The sequence below is a fragment of the Nycticebus coucang genome, chromosome 12, assembly GCF_027406575.1.
Source record: "Nycticebus coucang isolate mNycCou1 chromosome 12, mNycCou1.pri, whole genome shotgun sequence".
Classification (NCBI taxonomy): domain Eukaryota; kingdom Metazoa; phylum Chordata; class Mammalia; order Primates; family Lorisidae; genus Nycticebus; species Nycticebus coucang.
The window spans coordinates 56,970,430-56,992,502 of NC_069791.1; the positions used below are offsets into that span (position 1 = coordinate 56,970,430).

General features: G+C 52.4%; 1 protein-coding gene across 3 annotated transcripts in view; it reads right to left on the reverse strand.

Annotated features, from left to right (window-relative positions):
- The window catches only part of TEAD4 (TEA domain transcription factor 4), an 85,672-nt gene that overhangs the window by 18,291 nt on the left and 45,308 nt on the right, over positions 1-22,073 (reverse strand). For 2 of the 3 annotated variants that reach the window (XM_053555680.1, XM_053555682.1), the window contains exons 3-9: positions 11,096-11,160; positions 10,617-10,679; positions 6,408-6,536; positions 5,354-5,397; positions 4,779-4,834; positions 2,698-2,837; positions 1,822-1,995 (exon numbers count right to left, since the gene is read on the reverse strand). In XM_053555680.1, the coding sequence (XP_053411655.1) occupies positions 1,822-1,995; positions 2,698-2,837; positions 4,779-4,834; positions 5,354-5,397; positions 6,408-6,536; positions 10,617-10,679; positions 11,096-11,160 (671 nt within the window). The remainder of the gene's footprint in view (positions 1-1,821; positions 1,996-2,697; positions 2,838-4,778; positions 4,835-5,353; positions 5,398-6,407; positions 6,537-10,616; positions 10,680-11,095; positions 11,161-22,073) is intronic. The other variant, XM_053555683.1, reaches the window with a different exon arrangement.

Here is a 22,073-nt window from a genome sequence, read left to right on the forward strand (position 1 = left end):
CCCCTGCATCCCTTTGCTCCCCTGCATCGCTTTGCTCCCCTACATCCCTTGCTCCCCTGCATCCCTTTGCTCCCCTGCATCCCTTGCTCCCCTGCATCCCTTGCTCCCCTACATCCCTTACTCTTCTGCATCCCTTTGCTCCCCTGCATCCCTTTGCTCCCCTGCATCCCTTTGCTCCCCTGCATCCCTTGCTCCCCTGCATCCCTTTGCTCCCCTGCATCCCTTGCTCCCCTGCATCCCTTTGCTCCCCTGCATCCCTTTGCTCCCCTGCATCGCTTTGCTCCCCTACATCCCTTGCTCCCCTGCATCCCTTTGCTCCCCTGCATCCCTTGCTCCCCTGCATCCCTTTGCTCCCCTGCATCCCTTGCTCCCCTGCATCCCTTTGCTCTCCTGCATCCCTTTGCTCTCCTGCATCCTTTTGCTCCCCTGCATCCCTTGCTCCCCTGCATCCCTTTGCTCCCCTACATCCCTTGCTCTCCAGCATCCCTTTGCTCTCCTGCATCCCTTTGCTCCCCTACATCCCTTGCTCTCCTGCATCCCTTTGCTCCCCTACATCCCTTGCTCCCCTGCATCCCTTGCTCCCTGCATCCCTTTGCTCCCCTGCATCCCTTACTCCCTGCATCCCTTGCTCTCCTGCATCCCTTTGCTCTCCTGCATCCCTTTGCTCTCCTACATCCCTTTGCTTCCCTGCATCCCTTGCTCCCCTGCATCCCTTTGCTCTCCTGCATCCCTTTGCTCCCCTGCATCCCTTGCTCCCTGCATCCCTTTGCTCTCCTGCATCCCTTGCTCCCCTGCATCCATTTGCTCCCCTACATCCCTTGCTCCCCTGCATCCCTTTGCTCCCCTGCATCCCTTGATCCCCTGCTCTCCTGCATCCCTTTGTTCCCCTGCATCCCTTTGCTCCCCTACATCCCTTGCTCCCCTGCATCCCTTTGCTCCCCTGCATCCCTTTGCTCCCCTACATCCCTTGCTCTCCTGCATCCCTTTGCTCCCCTGCTCTCCTGCATCCCTTTGTTCCCCTGCATCCCTTTGCTCCCCTACATCCCTTGCTCCCCTGCATCCCTTTGCTCCCCTGCATCCCTTTGCTCCCCTACATCCCTTGCTCTCCTGCATCCCTTTGCTCCCCTGCATCCCTTTGCTCCCCTGCATCCCTTGCTCCCCTGCATCCCTTTGCTCTCCTGCATCCCTTGCTCCCCTGCATCCCTTTGTTCTCCTGCATCCCTTTTCTACATGTACCTGGCCCTCAGGTCTTAGAGGAGACCTGCTCAGGGCTGAGGTGGGTGGAGCAGCAGATGCCAAGTTTGAGAAGACAGGTGGGTGTTATTTGGGGAGGGAGGGGTAGCCTGACCCTGGAGCACTGTTGGCTGGGTGACCCACCCTAACTCGACATTCCCCTTCTCCAAGCTCCATACAGCCCAGCGTGCCTTGAATATGAGGCTGGAGGATAGCTGCCCCATTCCAGGCCCTAAAGTGATAGAGGATCTGCCATTCAAAAACCTAGGTGACTAAGGTGCTCCATGTTGGCCCTTCACCCAGCCCCTTAGTGTCTCCTGGAAGGCTTCCCAGTACTTCACCTCCTTAGAGCCCCATTTCCTGCCCAGGAAAGGCCTCACTCTACCAGCCCAGTGCTCTGGCATCACCACCATTCCCTGGTGCAGGTCCTGCCTCTTGATGGCCATTTTATGCTTGCTCCCCCATCACAGTCGTCACCCTCACCAGTTTTCTCCCAGGGAAAGGGTACCCTCTCCTACTCTCCCCATTCTTCCCACGCCCTTAGACATACTGGGCTGGCTGGAAGGAAGAGTTTATCAAAGGGCTTACCCAGAACTTCACTAGAAAAAAGGCATTGGAAGGTCCCCGTTCAAAGAGCTCCTTGAGTCCACCCTTTTTCTCTGGGAACTTGTCATAGATCTGGCGGATATCCACAGCTTCGAGGTAGGGGTCACTGTAGCTTGGGCTTGACTGGCCAATGTGCACAAACAGGTGCTTGTTGTACTATGGAGAGAGCAGGGGTCTGAGGGAAACAGGGAGCAGGAGGGCAGCAGGGCAGACGGACAGCCAGAGCAGGGCCCACAGCCAGGTTGGGGTGAACCCGCCGCATGACCCAGAGAAGCCACTTCACCTTTCTGGGCCTCAGTTTCCCCATGGGTAAAATGGACACAGTAGAAATCTATTTCTTTTGTTCTATCTATTGGGCTTTTGAGTAAGAGTCTGTTTGGCTAATGGGTTCCTCAGTAAAAAAGATTAGTTTGAACATGTCAGGGTAAGATGGTCTCGGCATCCAGTCAGCCTGGCCTCCGTAAGTGAGGCTGGTCGCCTAGGACAGCGGACATTGAAGGGGCAGACTGGTCTCCCACAGGATGTGGAGCAGACACAGGCGGCCCCTTGGCTTCCTGGCTGTCCCTCGGAGCCAGGGAAAGGCTGGAACAGCGTGGGCAGGGAAGGAGTGACTTTGGATAAGCCAGGAGGGAGACTGCCCAGGAGAGCTGGGGAAGGAAGCCATGAGGAGGGAAGGAAAGGAGAGGAGGCTGGGGAAGGGGGAAGGGGAGAAAGGGAAGATCAGAAAGGAACAGGAAACCTAAGCTAAGTCCCAAAGTGGGGCAGGGTGGAGAAGCAGAGCAAGAAAGCCAGGAGCTGGCAGAAAGGAGCCTGAGGAGTTGGTGGTGAGGGGGCCAGCCAGGCAGAGTCGGGGCCTACCGTGTCCGGGTCTTGTTGCTGCTCCAGGAAGGCAGAGAACTCCAACATCCAGAGCTTGGAGCTGGCCACACTGCGGCCCTGCCATGGGGGTGCCGGGGGTGCTGAGGGTGATGGGGCAGGCCCTGCAGGAGACTCGAACCCTGCACAGTGGGAGAAGTGCATGGAACCTATCCATAGACCCTCTTGGCCAGCCCCTCTGCAAGGACTCCAGGCCTCCTAGGAGAGACCCGTGCTGGCTGGGGAACCTCCCAGCAGGGTGCTGGAGGGGAGTGCAAGGCACATGCCAGAGCCTCCAGAAGAAGCCCCTGGTGAAGCCTGATCCAACTCGGTCCTCTCAGGCCTCTGCACAGAGCCATACTCAAGGGCGTCTGGGCTCAGGAGATGGGCCAGGGGCCTGCTGGTCTGAGAAGACTTCCAGAGCAGGCACTGTTAGATTCTTGCAACTTCTGGTCCAGTCAGGGAGATAACCAGATGAATCAACTATTGCAAGAGGGCACTAGGTCCATGAGAGTGGGACACTTCCTATTTGGTTCACAGGTGTCTCCCCAGGCCCAGAAGAGGGCCTAGACACAGGGTAGCTACTGATGAACAAATCAGTGTGACACAAACGGACAGGGCGTGCACGCACCCAGCACCAAAGAGGAGCTCCCAGTCCACCTAGGGGTAGTCACAAAGGTTGTCCAAAGAGTATGATGCTTGAAAGAAGTCAGGAAGGACATGAAGGAAGTACTAGGTGAAGCAGGAAAGGGCGTTCCAAGCAGAGGAAACATGCAGGGCTGTGAACCAGCTTGAGGAGTTTGGGAGCTCAGGTGCAGAGAAGGGCAGGTTGGGGCCAGCAGCAGCAAACCAGATGGTGGGAGTTAGGCTGGGCGGGATGGAGTCTGTCCTGAGAGTCCAGGAAAGTCAGAAAGCCATTGGGGGAGGCCAAGCAGGGCAGTGAAATGGTGAGATGTGCACTTCTGCAAGGTCCTTGTCCTATGTGCATATTTAGGAGCAAGGCCTTGCACTTCCCCAGTGGAAGGCGAGGTGGCCTGAAGCGAAGCTATGCAGGGAGGAGAGTGCAGCATGAGAGGGGCTCCCGGGACAGAACTCTGGATGACCCTGGTTTTCTCATCTGGGAAAGGGTGGACCCTGCACCAAGGCAAGGAAGAGAAGACAGAGGAGGACCTGGTAGAGGCCAGGCGGAGAGCCATGCCAGACACACTAGCTGGTGCTTAAACCTCCTGCCGAACCAGGTGTCCCCTCTGTCCCATCATGGCTTACTGAGGGACCTCTGTGTACCATACAGAGACAAGCAATAACAATGAGAGTGTCCAGGGCTGGGCACACAAAGGTATCAAGCACCTAACCTGGGTGGGGGCCAGTTAGAGAAACGTTGCCCAGGAAGTCAGACCCGGCCTCGGCCCAGAGGCAGAGTAGGGCAGAAAAAAAGGCTTGAGAATGCAGGGCTGGATGGCATCCTGAAAGCTCCAGGTTGCTGAGGTTGAGAGTCACAGAGGGACGAGAGGAGACAGGGTAGAAGGAGCCAGCGAGGAGGCTACTAAGTTAATCCAGGCACAAGCTCACAGGGTCTGGGTGAAGACAGGGTCAGTGTGGACAGAGGGAGGGTGGACTGGGTTCCTTGTGGGGCTGAGAGAAAGCTGCACCCAGGGACCTGTGAAGCAGCATGTCAGCGCAGGCAAAACCCAAGAGGTCAGGGGCCAGAATGAAGGCAGATAGCCAGTGTCCAAGCCTGAAAATGCGGGTAAGTGCAGGGAGGCCATGCCAGCAGCCCAGGTGTGCACGGTGCACATGCAACAACAAGGGTGGCCGCATGGGGCAGCTGCCTAGACACCCTGCCACTGGCATTGCCCTTTGAACTGCATCCCCCCCCACCCCAATACCTCAACCACAGCTGGGAAGGGGACAGTCAAGGCACCCGAAGGGGGCTGTGATGTGCATGCTGGGTGCAAGAAACAGGGAGTGGCCACGAGACTGAGCTGTCTCCCACAGGGTGGCATCTAAGAGGGGCATGCTTTGGGTGCCTGGGACAGGAGCCATAGGGCTGTAATATGCAAGGCAGCTATGCACTGCTGACCAACCTGGCAGAGGCAGCGGAGGCTGGACAGCGTAGCTTTGTTGAGAGAAAGGTTTCACACTGTAGGAGAGAGAGAGAGAGGTATCAATCAGCTATGGGCAGGCTACGGGCCCCACAGCCTCAAGCAAGGTCCAACACCCAGTTTGGTCTTGGCCATCAGTTGCTATGGTGGGCTTTGACCTCCTGCTTCTTGCCCTATCAGCTCCCTCAGGTTTTGCAGCCAATCCACAGAAGCAGCATGTCTGCTGGGGAAATCCACTGCTCTCTCCCTCACAGGCCAGCCACAGGTCTGAATCCCAGCCTCCTTCCCTTTGGGCCCCACGGTCTGGCTCTGCCAACATCCTGGACAGGCTGGGGGTTTGGCAAATGCCACCCCCAGGATGTCAACATCACAGGCTGAGCCCAGTGATGCCTGAGAGCAGGAGAGCTGGCTCCCTACACTGAAGGCTATCCCCCAAGGCTGACTCCGCCCCCAGAAATGGGCCCATCCCACCATTAAGGCCAAGCTCAATTTCATGCTTTTATGGGTTCAAGTTCAATTTGGGGAGCAACTGGTAGAAGAAACCAGGCTATACTCACTCGTGGGACATTCCGGCTTGGCCTGGCAAAGGTCCTTGCCAAAACTGAGGAGGGAAAAGTGCAGAGTCAGCACAGCTTGCATGTACCAAGACCCCATGTGTGGGGCAGAGCAGGACCTCCACTAGAGGGAGGCTGGGAGCCTGAGCCCGGCGGGCATGGGGGTGCCCCTCTCCAGCAATGCTGACAGGCAGCATCTCCCAGTGTTTTAGGTGCAATAGTCCCTGAAGAGGCTGTTGATATGGTGCTGGGGAATAACACCCAGGTTTGGCCAGTGCTGCACACTGTGCTCCTTCCAGAGACCCACACGTGCACCAGCACTGAGGGCTCTGTAGAGTCCTGGAGTCGAGCAACCCACTTAATCCTAAGTGTTCCAAACTTACTTACCTAGAGAAACATTTTGGGTCCTATCTACCTAACATGCAAATGGACTAGTGCTCTCTGGGACACCTCTGAAAGTGCCAGGAGAGAGGCCCACAGAGCTTGAGGCCTGGCTCTGCCCTTCCCACACATCTAGTGTGGTAAAGTAGGTATGCCTCAAAGACCCCTTGATCTCCAGAGCCAAAAAAACCCCTTGAGGAGGCAGTTCTGGGAAGGAGGAGCCATGGCTAAAAAATTAAAAATCTGAGCAAGGGTTTGTTCCTGGACATCAGTTGTTCACCTGGAAAAAGGGAGGGGCTAAGTCCCTGGGCAGGAGGAGTGGGGACGAGGCTGCGTGGCACAGTTGGCTCAGAGACACATCATGCTGTGCCAAGGCCCAGGCTTCAGATTCAGGCCCGTGAACTTCAGCTTCCTCATCTGTAAATTGGGTCCACTCTGCAAAGCTGATAGTCGGCCAGCTCATGGAGAAGTCCCTTTCCACCTTGTGAAAGATCTGCTGAGTCACTGCTGAGGACCCCAAGAAGTTGGTTCCAATATCAGCTAGGCTGCTTCTCAACGTGGACCCTGGTCCTTGTTCCCTTCTTCCCCCTCTCTCCTGGCCAATGCTTATAGCTCTTCTCAAGTGGGAGGAGGGAAGAGGACTGGGCTTGCCTCTGGCTCTCGTCTGCCCACTTACCCCTGAGACTGCTGGGCGGCCTGGGCCCCGGGTGAGGGCCATGCTACCGTGGAAGGCTGTGGCGGAGATGATCTGTGCGGATGACATGGCAGCCATGCTCTGCAGGGCCTTGTCCTTGGCTGCCTGGTCCTGAGGGAGACATTGCAAGAGAGGCCTTCAGCAGGGAGTGCTCATTGGACTGAGACGAGGAGGATCTGGCCTTTGGGTCAGGATGCTGTCCCACTGCCAGGGGCCAGAGTGAGGGACCAGCTGGTAAGTCCGAGTAGCACTATTAACTTGCTTTGCAACTGATCAGGTCACTTGGTTTCCCCATCAGTTTCCTCATCTGTCAAAGGGACACATACTTGCCCTGCCTTTTTCAGAGCTTGAAGAGAAGATAGACTGCCAGACCGCATCTGTCATTTTACAAACTGTGGTGACACCTGATAACAGGGGTCTTTTAAGCCTTCCTCACTCCTGCTCAGCACCTGCCTCCTGATAGAAGATGCCTACATACGTTTTGGATCCCTCCTTGAATACATGGGAAGGATCATCCCTAGCTATAATGGGCTGTTTGGAGGCAAGAGACAGTCTCCTGTAGCCTGTCTGCTTCAGCCCAGCCTGTGGGCCTCCCCGGCACTGTGGGCACCAAGGACTTTCCAACCTTTCAAGTGTCAGAATATAAAAACCTGCTGTCTACCTTCCATGGGTTCAAGTATCGAACAACAGGTTCACTCTGCACAGGCTCTGAATAAATAAGCACTTAGGAAAGCCATTTTATGATACTGGTAATAGTAGTAACAACTTTTTAGCCTGGGTGCCCTTAGCTTAGTGGTTAGGGCGCCGGCCACATGTACCAGAGCTGGTGGGTTCAAATCCAGCCCAGGCCTGCTAAAACAAACAAACAAAAATTTGGCATTATGGCAGGCGCCTATAGTCCCAGCTACTCCAGAGGCTGAGGCAAGAGAATTACTTGAGCCTAAGAGTTAGATGTTGCTGTGAGCTATGATGCAATAGCACTCTACAAAGAGTGACAAAGTGAGACTGTCTCAAAAAAAAATTTTTTTTATACTTGTACACACCAGTGGTTCCCATTGCCCAAAATAAGACAACATATTTAGCAAGTATTATTCATTGTGGGCAACTTTGTTGGGGCTAAATAGCTTGATTACATCAACTCAGGAGCTCCAATTAGAAATTCTGTATCATGGCAGGACTTGGCGGCTCACATCTGTAATCCTAGAACTTTGGGAGGCCATGGAGGGAGGACTGCTTGAGGCCAGGTGTTTGAGACCGGCCTGAGCAAGAACAAGACCCAGTCTCTACAAAAAATAGAAAAAAAAGCTGTATGTGTGGTTCATGCCTGTAGTCCCAGCTACTTGGGAGACTGGGGCAGGAGGATCACTGGAGCCTAGGAGTTTGAAGTTGTAGTGAGCTATGATGAAGCCACCGCACTTCAGCCTGGGTGATAGAGCAAGACTCCATCTCAAAAAAAAAAAAAAAAAATACCCAAACTACATCTTTATGATGAATTTTTTTAAATGGTAAAAATAAATGAATTATTATTTGATGATTTATAGTAATTAAGGTGGTAGACCCAGATCTCCCTTGAGTGATACAGAAGTTGAGAACAATGGAGATCCTTGTAGCTCACAGGCACTTCTGCAGGGTGACTTTACTTGGTCCACATGCCAGCCCAAAGGTGGCTAGCATGTGGCTGTGAGGCTCAGAAGAGTCCGGGTGGCCCATCCAGTGGCTGGCGACGTGTGGCTATGGACCCAGAACATGGCAGGCCTTTCTAATCATCCTCTTGGGGTCGAACAGCATGGCCTTCAGAGGGTTCTTAAGAGCGCCACCTCACATGGACCCCTGTGAGGTCAGCAGGAGCAGTAGGATCTCTATTTTAAGATGAAGAAACTGAGGCTCAGAGAATCTGGGTGACTAGGATGCTGATGGTGGCGATAGTGAGCCTTGGGAGCTCAGCTGAGATTAGCACAGAAGGGGCTGTGCAGACCGAGGGGAGATGGGGAGATATGGCAGGATCTGATGGCACCAGCGCGCACCAGAGAGGGCACGGGGCAGGCATTCTGAGAGGTGAGGTCATCCTCAACATCCCCACTGTCCTTCTGGGGCCAAACTTGGGCCTTGCTCCCACAGGCTAAGGTATTAAGTCTGAGGTATGCTTCTTCCCAAGGATACTTGTACTTTCCAGGAGGGAAGTTCTAAACACACCCAGGCCAGCCCCTCACCCCGGCCTCTCCCTCCAGGGGGACAGGAAGGACATGGCAGGCTATACCCCAGCAAGCCTGGAGATCTGTGATTAACAACTGCATTATGAGGCCGGAGAGCTCCATCCGCTTAGTGCCAACAACTTGTATCCCTTCCCGGATACCCGGACCAAACAAATAAATGAGCTCAGGAAACCATGGGCCTTGGAGGGTGGGGCCAGAGTCAGGAAGTGGGAAGGACATTATGGGGAGTGACTGCAGTGGTCAGGCAACAGGGCCAGGGAGCCACTGAATTTGCCACTCAAGGGGAACTCAGCACTCTGCCGAGCTGTTGCTTTAGGCAGAGTGAGGAAACCAAATGGAGCTTAAGGAGGTCCAGGGATTTGTCTGAGTGCCCCTGGTCCCAAGGGCAGAGCCAGTGCTAAAGCCAAGCTTTGAACAAGGATTTCTACCTGACCTCCCTCCACTGTGAAGCCTAATTACTTTGGGTCCCAGACCCCTCGAGTATGACAAAATCCTCAGACCAATCTCTCCAAGAAGACACGTATATGCATGCACATTTGCATATTTGAAGGAGTTCCTGGCTTCCTTTAGTGCCTGTCCAGAAATCCACTGAAGGCTGTCCTTGCCCTCAAATCAGAACCTGTGGACAAGGACAGGGGCAATTCCTTGAAGCACACGCAGGCCTTACCGCCAGCCCTCAGGGGATCTCTTGCCCTAAACACAACACTGGGAAGTCTGTTCTCCATTTTGATCTCCTGCTGGAGTCCCAGGGACTTGGAGGCAGATCGGAGAGGGAAAAGGAGGAGCACATTGGGCTCCAGAGCCGGGGTGTTCCAGGGGCACGGGAGCCAGCCTGATAGGGAGGGCTCAACAGCTGAGGCCCAGCCAGCTGTCCTGGGGACAAAGAAGCAAAGCGCCAGGCCACAGCTGTGGGGGCGGTGGACAGCTGGGCTAATGGCAGGGGATGGAACTGAGTGGGCAGCCGGGTGTGGCTTCCTAGGAGACAGAAAGGTCCATGGATCCCACCCATTTGCTGAGACTCCAGCTTCAAGATCGTGAACTAACTACTGGGGCCAGATGAGACTTTCAAGGTCACCTAGTCCAGAGGCCTTTTAATCTGGTTCTGAAGTGCTCTAAGGTTCAAGTGCCACCAAGTACGAGAGGCTGCATGGGGGTGGAGGACTGCTGGCCTGCTCCTTGCCAACCCAACTTTAATGGAACAGCTCCTCTTGATAGCATATTGGGGTGTTATTTTATTTATAATAAAGTAAAAATAAAAGGGCTTCCATTGCTTTAAAAAAATATTTATAAACTCCTGCTCTAGCCTAATATCCCAAATGTTAGATCCCCCTGCAGGTGGCTATTGCTCTCACCTTGGAGATGGAGAGCTTACTTATTCCTTCCTTGTGTTCACCAAAGAGGCCCCTGGTTCCAGGGTCTGACTCCTGTGGGAGTGGGGCTGTCCTCAGGGGAATCCCAGCAACAGCTGGACCTCCACAGGGCAGTCACCTATCAGCAGAAGGCCTGCAATGTGGGGTGATGCAGGGAGGGGAAGGAAGGGAAGGAACTGCCAGTCCCGGAGAGCAGACAGCAGGAAAGGATTCATCAGCCTCACCCCCACAGTGGTGCTCTCTCTGGCCTGCCACACCTGCAGGCTGTGGCAGATGGCACTAAGAGGTCAGTGTGGCTCCTAAGAGAGACAGTGGCTCAAGGAGGTCCTCAGGGAATGGGATCCAGAGGGCAAGGGTGCTGCTCTGAGCCATGTAGCTCCCCAGTGTACAGTGCAAAGCCTGGCACATACACGTATACACACACATAGCTTAAGATCAAGTGGCCCTCCCTGTGCTCACAGAAGAGGCCATGAGCTCAACCTGATTCTCAACAGTGAGAAGCCCAGACTCACATGCTGGCAGCTAGCCCCTGATCCCAAGAAAGAGACATATTCTGCCAGAAGTAGGCCCCCAACTTACACCCCCTCTTCCCCCACAGCGTGCCTTACCTTTAGCTTGGCCTGGATCTCGCGGGCTTTGCGGCGAGCCAGTACCTGGATGTGGCTGGAGACCTACACAGGGGATGGGAGACAGGGCTCTTGACTCTACTTCCCAGATGGCCTACACCCCCAGCCTGGCTCTCCACCCACCTGCCCCCATCTGTGGAACGAATGAATGAATGAGTGAATGAAAAGGTTAACTTGTGGGCCCTCAGTCCAGTCTGGTCTTGCTAATCCAGAGTTTGGCAAATACTTCAAAAGTGAATTGCCAATGTTCTGCTGTATATTTTAATGTCTGGGGGAAGGCCAGGAGGGGCTGCTGACTCCCAGGAAAACCAGACAGCTCATGACACGCCCACCAGAGATAACTCATCCTGAGCTGCCATACCCAAAGAGCCCACATGATCCTAAGAGGGCCTGGACCCCTTGGGAGTGGGCTAGTGCCTGGGTACCTGCCCCTGGGGTGTGGCCCCTCCCCCCGAGCCCACCTGTTTCCTAGTGCGGGTCTTCCCTGTCCGGAGCTTGATGTATCGGGCAATCAGCTCATTCCGACCTGCAGAGACACCAACAGCCCCTCAGAAGGGAGGAAGACAAAAGGCAAGAAGAGTGCAGGTTCCCACCTCCCAAGGAGCCCTCTCCTCACTTTCTGTCCACCTTGAGTGGGGATGTCAGCTCAGGATTCTGCAGAGTCCCACCTGCCCTCCTTCGGTCAGAGGGATCTCCCAGCAGCAAGGGAAACTATGGCCTCACTGAGGGAACTAAAAACCAGGCAATGAAGGGAGGGTCACAGGGCTTGGGGCATCCAATGCCTCCCATGACCCTGCCATTGTTCCTCTTACCTCTGCTCCCACCATCTCCCGGGGCTTCCTGCACAAGTGGGGTGTTCCAGGAGACCCTGACCCTTGGCCCTACCCTGTTGGACTTCCCAGTCCCCACTCTCTGTAAATGCACCAGCCCCTCCAAGGATTTTGTCCTGTCTGGGCAATGGTGGGCATGGGGGTGTGAGTGCCAAAATACTGAGTGTCCCCTGGGAGGAAGCCTGAGCCCCTTCACTCAGTCCAGGAAAATCCAGTCAGCACATGGATTTTCAATCCTGAAGCCCCTTGACTGACCTGTCAGTATGTAATGCTGAGCGCTCACCGTGGGCCCAATGCCACTGTGCTGGAAAGATCCCAGAAACTAAGGAGACTTCCATGGTTTCTAGTGTCATAGAAGAGATTACAAAAAGAGCTGCCCTGTTCTCTAAGAGCTTGCCACATAGTTGAGGAGTGGCAAGTGCCCACACAACGGTCCACTGTGTGCTACATACAGAGATGTGTCCAGAGGATAAAGGGTCAGTTCAGGCTGGTGACCAGGTGAGCCCTCAGTTGGACTTGACCACTGAGTAGGATTAAACCCTATAGAAGAACATCCACTGGGGAGAGGGACAGTAAGAGGGTTTGAATGGGGGGTACTGTCACCTCCAAGCTCCACCTCTGGGGCAACCAGCCTGCCCTGTCCTGCTAAGCTAGAGGGCTAGCACTGGCTGCGTGAGGAAGCTGTCCATGCAGAGGGCAAGAGAGACGAGTGGGCTGCCTGTCACCTGCGTTGTAATCAGACAGCATGGCCAAGGCCAAGCTGGCTCCCCAGCTGACCTTTCCCCTCTGCCAAGGCTCAATTAAGAGGCCACCCTTGAGAGGTCCAGTGTGCCAAAAAGACTTGCTGACCTGGGAGCACTGGCTTGTCTGTGTCAGAAGAAGGAAAGAGGGGAGAGTCAGACTCTGGGGCACTGCCCGTGGGCTGGTCTACACCTAAAGCCCTGTGGGCACATGGTGTCTCTTCTCAAAGTTGTCCAGGACAAGGTATTTCACAGGCTCTCCTGGCAGTCCAATGAGTGTTCAACAGTTCTACCCTAAGTCTAGCTGGAGGCACTCATGCTGCATCTCAGGTCTAAGTCATCACCAGTGGGTCACTGAAAAAGGACCACAGAACTGGGAGTTGGGAAGCCAGGTTCTAGCCCAGCAGCTCCAGGAACAAGCTATGAGACCTTGGCAAATCCTTGCGTTCACAGACTGTCACCCAGCCATCTCTTCTTAAATCTAGCTCCTTTAAAATTTTTCCTATCAAATTCCTACAGCCTTGGGAAACAGACCTGAAGTTTGGCTCAATGAGAACTTTGTAGCTCAGTTTCCCCTTCTGAAAAATTAAAAAACTTTAGGTACAAGCAAGCCCAGTTCAGAGACTAGTCTAAGGATAAGGAAAAGGATGAGGAAGGAGGGCAGATTCCCAAGAGCCAGGAAGCTGGTGACAGTGCTGGTGGATACAGTGTTGAGAAGGGTGAGGGGCAGATCTTGGGGTTAGCAGTGGGAGCGCAGGAGAAATGGGGATGACAGCATGTGGGACACAGCAACTCACCTGTGCCTGCCTTTCCCTACTAGACCCTTAACTTCCATTTAAGTATGCATCTCCAATTCCTGGCATCTATTTACTGAATGATAAATAGCAGGAGTTTGCCACAGCTCTACCTTCAAAACATACCCAGAATCCAGACACTTCTCTCTGCCTCACCCTCCGTGGTCGAGCTCCCACGCTCTCTGGCCTAGATCACCACCCTGCCTTCCACTCAGAATCCCTGCTCCCACTCTGTTCTGAACGCGGCAGCCAGAGTGATCCCATTACACTCAAAATCCCTCCATGGCCTCCCACATCTCCCTACAGTACCCAAGTCCTTACAGTGGCCTGGAAGCCCCTACAGGGTCCACCCCCTTGGGCGCGGTGGCTCACGCCTAGCACTCTGGGAGACCAAGGCGGGTGGACTGCCTGAGCTCACAGGTTCGAGACCAGCCTGAGCCAGAGTGAGACCTTTTCTCTAAAAATAGCCAGGTGTTGTGGTGGCACCTCTAGACCCAGCTACTTGGGAGGCTGAGGCAAGAGAATCCCTGAAGCCCAAGAGTTTGAGGTTGCTGTGAGCTTGAGAGCTGTGACGCCTCAGCACTCTACTGAGGGCAACAAAGTGAAACTCTGTCTCAAAAAACAAACAAAAAAAGGCGGCGCCCGTGGCTCAGTGAGTAGGGCGCCGGCCCCATATGCTGAGGGTGGCGGGTTCAAACCCAGCCCTGGCCAAACTGCAACAAAAAAATAGCTGGGTGTTGTGGCGGGCGCCTGTAGTCCCAGCTGCTCGGGAGGCAGAGGCAAGAGAATCGCGTAAGCCCAAGAGTTGGAGGTTGCTGTGAGCCGTGTGACGCCACGGCACTCTACCCGAGGGCGGTACAGTGAGACTCTTGTCTCTACAAAAAAAAAAAAAAAAAAAAAGAATGAGATTCTGTCTCAAAAAAAAAAAAAAAAAAACCAACGAACAAACAAACAAAAAAAACCAAGATACTTCTGAATAGCTCAACGTAATTTCCAAAGCACTTTCTTTTTTTTTTTTTTTTTTTTTTTGTAGAGACCGAGTCTCACTTTATGGCCCTCGGTAGAGTGCCGTGGCCTCACACAGCTCACAGCAACCTCTAACTCCTGGGCTTAAGCGATTCTCTTGCCTCAGCCTCCCGAGTAGCTGGGACTACAGGCGCCTGCCACAACGCCTGGCTATTTTTTGGTTGCAGTCTGGCCGGGGCTGGGTTTGAACCCGCCACCCTCGGTATATGGGTCCAGTGCCTTACCGACTGAGCCACAGGCGCCGCCCCCAAAGCACTTTCTTATTCTGGTCTCATTGAGTTTTTCTGTACAAACTGAGCAAATCCAAATTTTGTGGGCCTAAAGCAGGAGGCTCTGAGAAAAAGAATTTTTAAAAATATAAAATTAGTTTAAAAACTTCAGGGTGGGCGGCGCCTGTGGCTCAGTCAGTAAGGCGCCGGCCCCATATACCGAGGGTGGCGGGTTCAAACCCGGCCCTGGCTGAACTGCAACCAAAAAATAGCTGGGCGTTGTGGCGGGTGCCTGTAGTCCCAGCTACTCGGGAGGCTGAGGCAAGAGAATCGCTTAAGCCCAGGAGTTGCAGGTTGCTGTGAGCTGTGTGATGCCACGGCACTCTACCGAGGGCCATAAAAGTGAGACTCTGTCTCTACAAAAAAAAAAAAACTTCAGGGGTGATGAATATGTTCACTATCTTGATGACGGTGATAGCTTCACAGGTATGCCCACCTGTCAACTTATCTGTCTACTTTTAAACCTGTATAGTTCGTCAGTTATACTCCAATAAAGCTGCTGTGAAAGCTAAATTTAGGGACTTGAAAGGGGCCCTGCATGTGTGGGGAGGTCCTAAGTGTAAGCAGCATTAACTTCACAGTAAATCTACCTCCTCCTTACAACAGGCAGGTGATTATAACTATTTGCCAGATAATGACACCCAGATCACTGGCAGGAGATCTAGGACTAACTGCTCAGGTTTAAGTCTTGGCTGAGGTGCTCACGCCTGGGCCCATGCCTGGCCCAGAGAGGATGCTCAGTTAACAGAAACCCCTCCCAGTGACCAGGTGGCCCCCCTAAGACAGCGCTGGTTCCCCTGCAGAATGGTAAGCAGCCCTCCCACTGGCTGACACTTTTACTCCAGACATCCCAGAGGACACAGCCTCCTGTGCCAGGAGCCCCAGCCCAGCCTCACAACTACCTTTGCCCTCTGCTGCTAGGGAGAGCTATCTCAGCTCCAGGTGAGAGGCCAGGAGTGGAAACAGGAAGGAGCCAAACCATGGGGTGCAAGGCTGGCTCAACTGCCTTTGCAGTTTCTCTCTCTCTCTCTCTTTTGGGTAAAGATAGGGTCTGGCTGTGTTGCCCAGGCTGGTCTCAAACTCCGAGGTTCAAATGATCCTCCAGCCTCAGTCTCCCAGGTAGCTGATACTCTAGGCCAGTGTTTTTCAACCTTTTTTATCTCACGGCAATTACATTGATCAAGAAATAAAAAGACTGACAAAAAGAATATACTCACTGTGCTTCAAACTTCTTTCAAAAATAATTTAATTAATGGTCTTTAAAACTTTTCACAGAACACCTAAGATCATCTCATGGCTCACCTGCTGAAAATCACAGCTCTAGGTGATTTTTTTTTTCATTTAATTTTTATTTTTTTAATTTTTTACAGATGAGACCTCACTATATTGCCCAGGCTGGTCTTAAACTCCTGGGCTCAAGCAATCCTCCTGCCTCAGCCTCCCAAAGTGCTGGGATTACTGGCTTGAGCTACTGTACCAGCCTCTTTTCTTTTTCTTTCTTTTTTTTTTTTTTTGGCCAGGGCCAGGTTTGAACCCATCACCTCTGGTATATGGGGCTGGCGTCCTACTCCTTTCAGCCACAGGAGCCTCCCCTTTTCTTTTTTTTACTGTAATACACAGGTTGAGTATTCTTTATCTGAAATGCTTGGGACCAGAAAGTATTTCAGATTTGGGAATACTTTCATTACATACTTACTGGCCGAGGATCCCCAATCCAAATGTCTGAAATCCAAAATGCTCCAATGAGCATTTTGAATGTCATGTCAGTCAGTTCTTAAAAAGTTTTGGATTTGAGCATTTCAGATTTTTGGACTTGGGGTGTTCAGCCTGTACTGATGGGGTACAAGGTGGCATTATGAAACATGCAGACAATGTGGAATGATTACATCAAGTTGATGAACATACCTATCTCTTCAACTATTTATCATTTTTCATGGTGAGAATGTAGGAAATTTACTCTCTTAGCACTTTTAAAATATACATTATCTTATTCTTATTCTTTTTTTTTTTTTTTTTTGTAGAGACAGAGTCTCACTTTATCGCCCTTGGTAGAGTGCTATGGCATCACACAGCTCACAGCAACCTCCAACTCCTGGGCTTAGGTGATTCTCTTGCCTCAGCCTCCCAAGTTGCTGGGACTATAGGCGCCCGCCACAACGCCCGGCTATTTTTTGGTTGCAGTTCAGCCGGGGCCGGGTTTGAACCCGCCACCCTCAGTATATGGGGCCGGCGCCTTACCCACTGAGCCACAGGCGCCGCCCTATATTATCTTATTCTTAACTAAGAGTCACTCAGTGACTCAAAACTCAGTCCTCAAGGAACTTTTTACCCTCTGACCCATTCCCCATATCCTCAATCCCAAGCCCCTGGTAGCCACCATTCTGCTCTCTCCTGTGAGTTTGATTATTTTAGAGTCCACCTATAAGAGATACCAGGTGGCATTTGTCTTCCTGTACCTGGCTTATTTCATTTGTTGTAATTTCCTCTAGGTCTGTGTTTTTTCAAGCCATGTTTCTTTCCCCTGTGTTTCTGGAGCCTCAGCCTCCTGTCCTTGCTGGCTCATCTCAGACCAGCCTTGCGCTGCTTGTTGAGAATGCCCCCTGCCTCGGTGGAAGCGATGTGCTGGGTTTCTGTGGGTGTGCTGCACCAGGGGACCAAGCAACTTCCTTCCTGCCACTGGGGTCCTCCAGAGGTCACTCCATCTATCCTACTGCCTCTGGGTCAGCTGGCATCTAATCCAGGCTTTATACATACAGAGGGAACTGCTATAGTCTTTTACCTTTTTAATAATATTTACAATGAACACTTATTGGGGTCAGATACTGTACACCTTCTTCGTACAAGTATCTGTGCATATACCCCATTATTCGCATTCACCTTTTCAATCCTCACAACAGCTCTATGAGGCTGGTACTATTATCCATGCTACAGACAGAGAAACCAAGGTATAGAGAGGTTTAGAAACTTGTTCAAGGTCACAGGCCAGAAAGCAGTGGAGATTTAAATCCGTGCAGTCTGGCTCCAGAGCCCAACTCTTAACTAATGCCACACAGTATTATGTCCATTGAACATGGAACCAGAGGCCCCCTCTCCTAGAAGCAGGGGCTGGACTGAACGCTCCCAGAAGTCCTGTCTACCCTGAGGAAGAAAACAAATGAAGCCCAGGAACTGAAAAGATGATTTATTCAAAAGCACACAGCTTGCCAGCGTCCCAGGCACCATGAGAATGTGTTTCCTAAGGCTGTGCCTGGTGCTTCACGGCGCTTACACAGAGGCTGCTCTTCCCACAGTGCTCTCCCCTGGCTGTGATGTGGGTGTCCTCTGCATGGGACTATTATGACCCTCTCTACAGACTGACCCCCCCATTCCCTGTGTCTCTGGATGAAATAAGTCCTCGGGGATGTCTGACGGCCCCTCCCCCTGACCAAGGTCCTAAAGGAAGAACTGACTATTTGGACCTAAGAGCCTGCCTGCCACTTTTCACTCTCTCATGGGGTGTTACCCAGAGTTGGGGGAAGCCACTGTGGCCTGGATGATGTAGATACCAGGAGTGTAGGCTCAGAGGCAGAGCACTAATGCTACAGTGAAGGCCAGCAAAGAAGAACCATGGCAGTAAGAAACTTGTAGACCATCCAGGTGAGGTGGTGGAGGGTGGGGGACCCGTGTCCTTGTCTCAGCCCCACCACTAGCTGTATGACCTGTAAGCACAGGCTTTTCTCCCTCTGGTGCTTCAGATCACAGGCTGGGGAAGCAGGCGGCCAGTCCAGCAGCTGGGCATTGCAATGTGGCAGGTGGCCTTGGCGAACCCCAGAACAGGCCTGGGTGGGGCTGGGAAGGAGGCCCCTGCCAGCTGGTGGGCCCATCTGTCAGAGGGTATGTGTCCAACCGCCCCCAGCTCACAAAGCTCACATCTACGGCCACACCCTACTGGGGGTGGGGGTGGCGGACTGTCGGTGGAGGTGATAGAGACAGGGAGCCTTGCTCTTCCACATAGGGTCCACACAGACTTTCCACCACTTTCTCCTAACCCTACACTCAGCCTTACACACCCCCTACCAGACACACCGGCACACATACGTGACCACTAAAGTTGTTACCCCATCTGCACAACCCTGTCTAAACTGTCTCCTGGAGGCCAATTCCCCTTTACACACCAGCCCCACCCAGGCCATAAACACATGAAATGGCATAAAGAAAATAAAGCACTTGGCCCTTAGCCGAGGGCCAGTAAAGCCCAGCTATCATTATTAATAATGTTGATAAAGTCCTTTTGTAATGAATGTCATTAGTTTTCAAAACTGAAAAGAGCTAAGTGTCTGAGAGCATGAGCATCTCCACCTGAGAAGGGACGGAAGTGTATGTGCAGACCCTCCGTGGGGGTCTGGAGGCCTCCTGCAAGTGGGCAGCTCCATGCTGCACCCCTGCAGGCTAGGCCCATCCTCCACGCCCTATTCTAAACCCCAGTGGCCTGTGGGGGCTTCTCTATTCAGGGATCAAACAAAGCCATAAACACCTGGGCCAGAGGAGGCTATTTGTGGAGAAGGAACTTCTGACTAAAGTCCCAGAATGCAGTAATTGGGCCTGACATCCGAGCTGTTACCACCATTGTCCCTGGAGGGCTCTGAGGCTTCTGGTGAAAGCCTAGCCAGGCTTCAAAGCTGTGGCCCCAAGAAGCTTGCTCTGATCCCCACCGGTGTGGGTGTGTCTGTTCCCGCCTGGACGCCTCGAATGGGTCTGTGCCTGTGCTGTGCCTTTCTCGTGCTCCCTGTCATGCTCCCTCACTAAGCTGGGAGCTCCCTGAGGACAGTTCCATGCCCTGTGCTGTGCACTTGGCACCTACTGTGATCTCATCCCTACAGCAACACTGGAAGGCAGTGTCTTATTCCATTAAGCTCATGGAAAAGATGCTGAACATCACCACTCATTAAAAAATGCACATTGAAACCATGATATCACCTCTCACCCACTAGCATGGCTATAATCAAAAAAATGGAAAACAACAAGTGTTGGTGAGGATGTGGAGAAATCAGATCCCTTGTGCATTGCTGATAAGAATGTAAGGTGATGTAGTCACAATGGAAAATGCTTTGGTGGTTCCTCAAATAGTTGAACATAAAATTACCATATGAGTGAGCAATTCCAGTCCTAGTTATACACCCCAGAGAACTGAGAGCAGGGACTCAGATACCTATATGCCAATGTTCACAGCAGTATCAGTCACGATGGCCAAAAGGTAGAAACCATCCAAATGTCTACCCATGGCGGGATAAACACAATGTGCCATAGACATACAGTGGAATATTACTCAGCCTGAAAAAGGCACAAGATTCTGGCTCGGCACCTGTGGTTCAAGCAGCTAAGGCGCCAGCCACATACACCTGAGCTGGCAGATTCAAATCCAGCCTGGGGCCTGCCAAACAGCAATGATGGCTGCAACCAAAACATAGCCAGGTGTTGTGGCGGGCACCTGTGGTCCCAGCTACTTGGGAGGCGGAGGCAAGAGAATCGCTTGAGCCCAGGAGTTGGAGGTTGCTATGAGCTGTGATGCCATGGCACTCTACCCAGGGTGACAGCTTGAGGCTCTATCTCAAAAAAAAGGCACAAGATTCTGACACATGCTACAACCTGGAAGGACAATATATAAAGTGAAATAACACAGAAGGACCAATACTATATAATTCCACTTTTATAGAGTACCTAAAATAGGCAAATTCATGGAGACAGAAAATAGAAACAGAGGTTATTAGGGGCTGGGGCAAGAGGGGAATGGGGAGTTTTTATTTAATGGGTACAGTTTCTATTTGGAGTAATAAAAAAGATCTGGAGGGCGGCGCCTGTGGCTCAGTCGGTAAGGTGCCGGCCCCATATACCGAGGGTGGCAGGTTCAAACCCGGCCCCGGCCAAACTGCAACCAAAAAATAGCCGGGTGTTGTGGCGGGCGCCTGTAGTCCCAGCTGCTCCGAGGCTGAGGCAAGAGAATCGCTTAAGCCCAGGAGTTGGAGGCTGTTGTGAGCTGTGTGAGGCCACGGCACTCTACCGAGGGCCATAAAGTGAAACTCTGTCTCTACAAAAAAAAAAAATCTGGAGATGGACAGCAGGCTGACAGTAGCACAGTGTGAAAGTACTCAATGCAACTGAACTGTAGACACAAAATGGTTTCAATGATTAGTTTTACGCAACGTTTATCTTCCCACAATAAAATAAATAAAATCAAAATAATCCCCCCAAAAGCTATTAGTAGTATCATGCCCATTTTACAAATAAGGGAAGTAAGGTTCAGAGAGGTTAAATACCTTGCACAAGGCCTGGTGTGGTAGCTCACACCTGTAATCCCAGCACTTGGGAGGCCGAGGCAGGTGGAGTGCCTGAGCTCACAGGTTCGAGACCAGCCTGAGCCAGAGCAAGACCTTGTCTCTAAAAATAGCCAGGCGTTGTGACAGGCACCTATAGTCCCAGCTACTTGGGAGGCTCAGGCAAGATAATACTTAAGCCCAGGAATTTGAGGTTGCTGTGAGCTGTGACGCCAAGGCACTCTACCAAGGGTGACAAAGGGAGACTCAGTCTCAAAAAAAAAAAAAAACCCTCTCAGGGGCAAAGATTAGATGTGAACTTGAACGTAAGCTCACTCACATCATCATGTCTCCAGAAGCCTGAGGTCAGGGTTGTGGGCCATAAGGAAGAGCATAGAAGGAGCTAGAAACTCAGAGAGTGACAAAGCAAGGGGCAGCAGAGACTTGGAGGAACAGGACCTGGTGAGGGGGCAGGGCCGGAGCTCATCTGCCCCATCCTCTTAGTGAGCAAGACCCTGGTCTGATTCTGCCACTTACTAGCCATGTGACTCACCCACAAAATGAGGGGGTCCTCTCACCTCTGACAGTGCTCTGCCCAGATATTCCTCTGGGGTCCCTCAAACCCACCTTGCAAGGTCCTGCTTCCAGGCCATCACTCACACTCTCTCTCCACACCCCCTTGCCGAGAGCACTGCTATGGTCTGGATATTTGTCCATGCATGTTGAAATTTAATCCCCAATGTGGCAGTATTGAGAGGTGGAGCCTTTAAAAGGCAACTGGGCCATAAGGGTTCTGCCCTCATGAACAGATAATCTGTTCATGGATTAATGGGTTAATAGATTATTATAGGAATGGGACTGGTGGCTTTAGGGACCTGAGCCAGCCCCCTCACCATGTGCCAGCTTGGGTCTCTGCACAGAGTCCCCACCAGAGGCAAGGTCCTCACCTTGGACCTCTCAGCCTCCGTAACAGTAAGAAATAAATTCGTCTCCTTTGCCAATCACCCAGTTTCAGATATTCAGTTGTAAGCAACAGAAAACAGACATGCACCCACACCCTTCTACTCAGCTCAGCTCTACTTCCTTCAGGAAAACTTTTGAGATAACCTAGCTCTCAGGTTTTACTGCTATAGACATCATCAGTAGTGCCTGCCTGGGTAGTTAACCTTCCAAAGGTGCTTCTCCTGCTCTTCCAGCAGACCATGAAGTTACAGAAAGGAGATGGGCCTGGCCCCTGATGGGTGGGCACTTAATGAGAACTGAGTGGCTCTCCACAGGATGGCATTCCTGGGAGCCTGGGGAAAAGAACCAGAGTGGGGGGGGAAGGGAAGAGACCAGAAAGATTTGGGAAGTTCAAGAATAACCTTCAGGAAGTTGAGAGGATAGGGCATGGGGAGAGCAGGTGAAGGTGAGAAAGGAGCGAATGCAGAGCATGGCCCAGAGCCAGCTCAGCCCTGCAAGGAGCAGGAGGGAGAAGCGAGACCACGCAA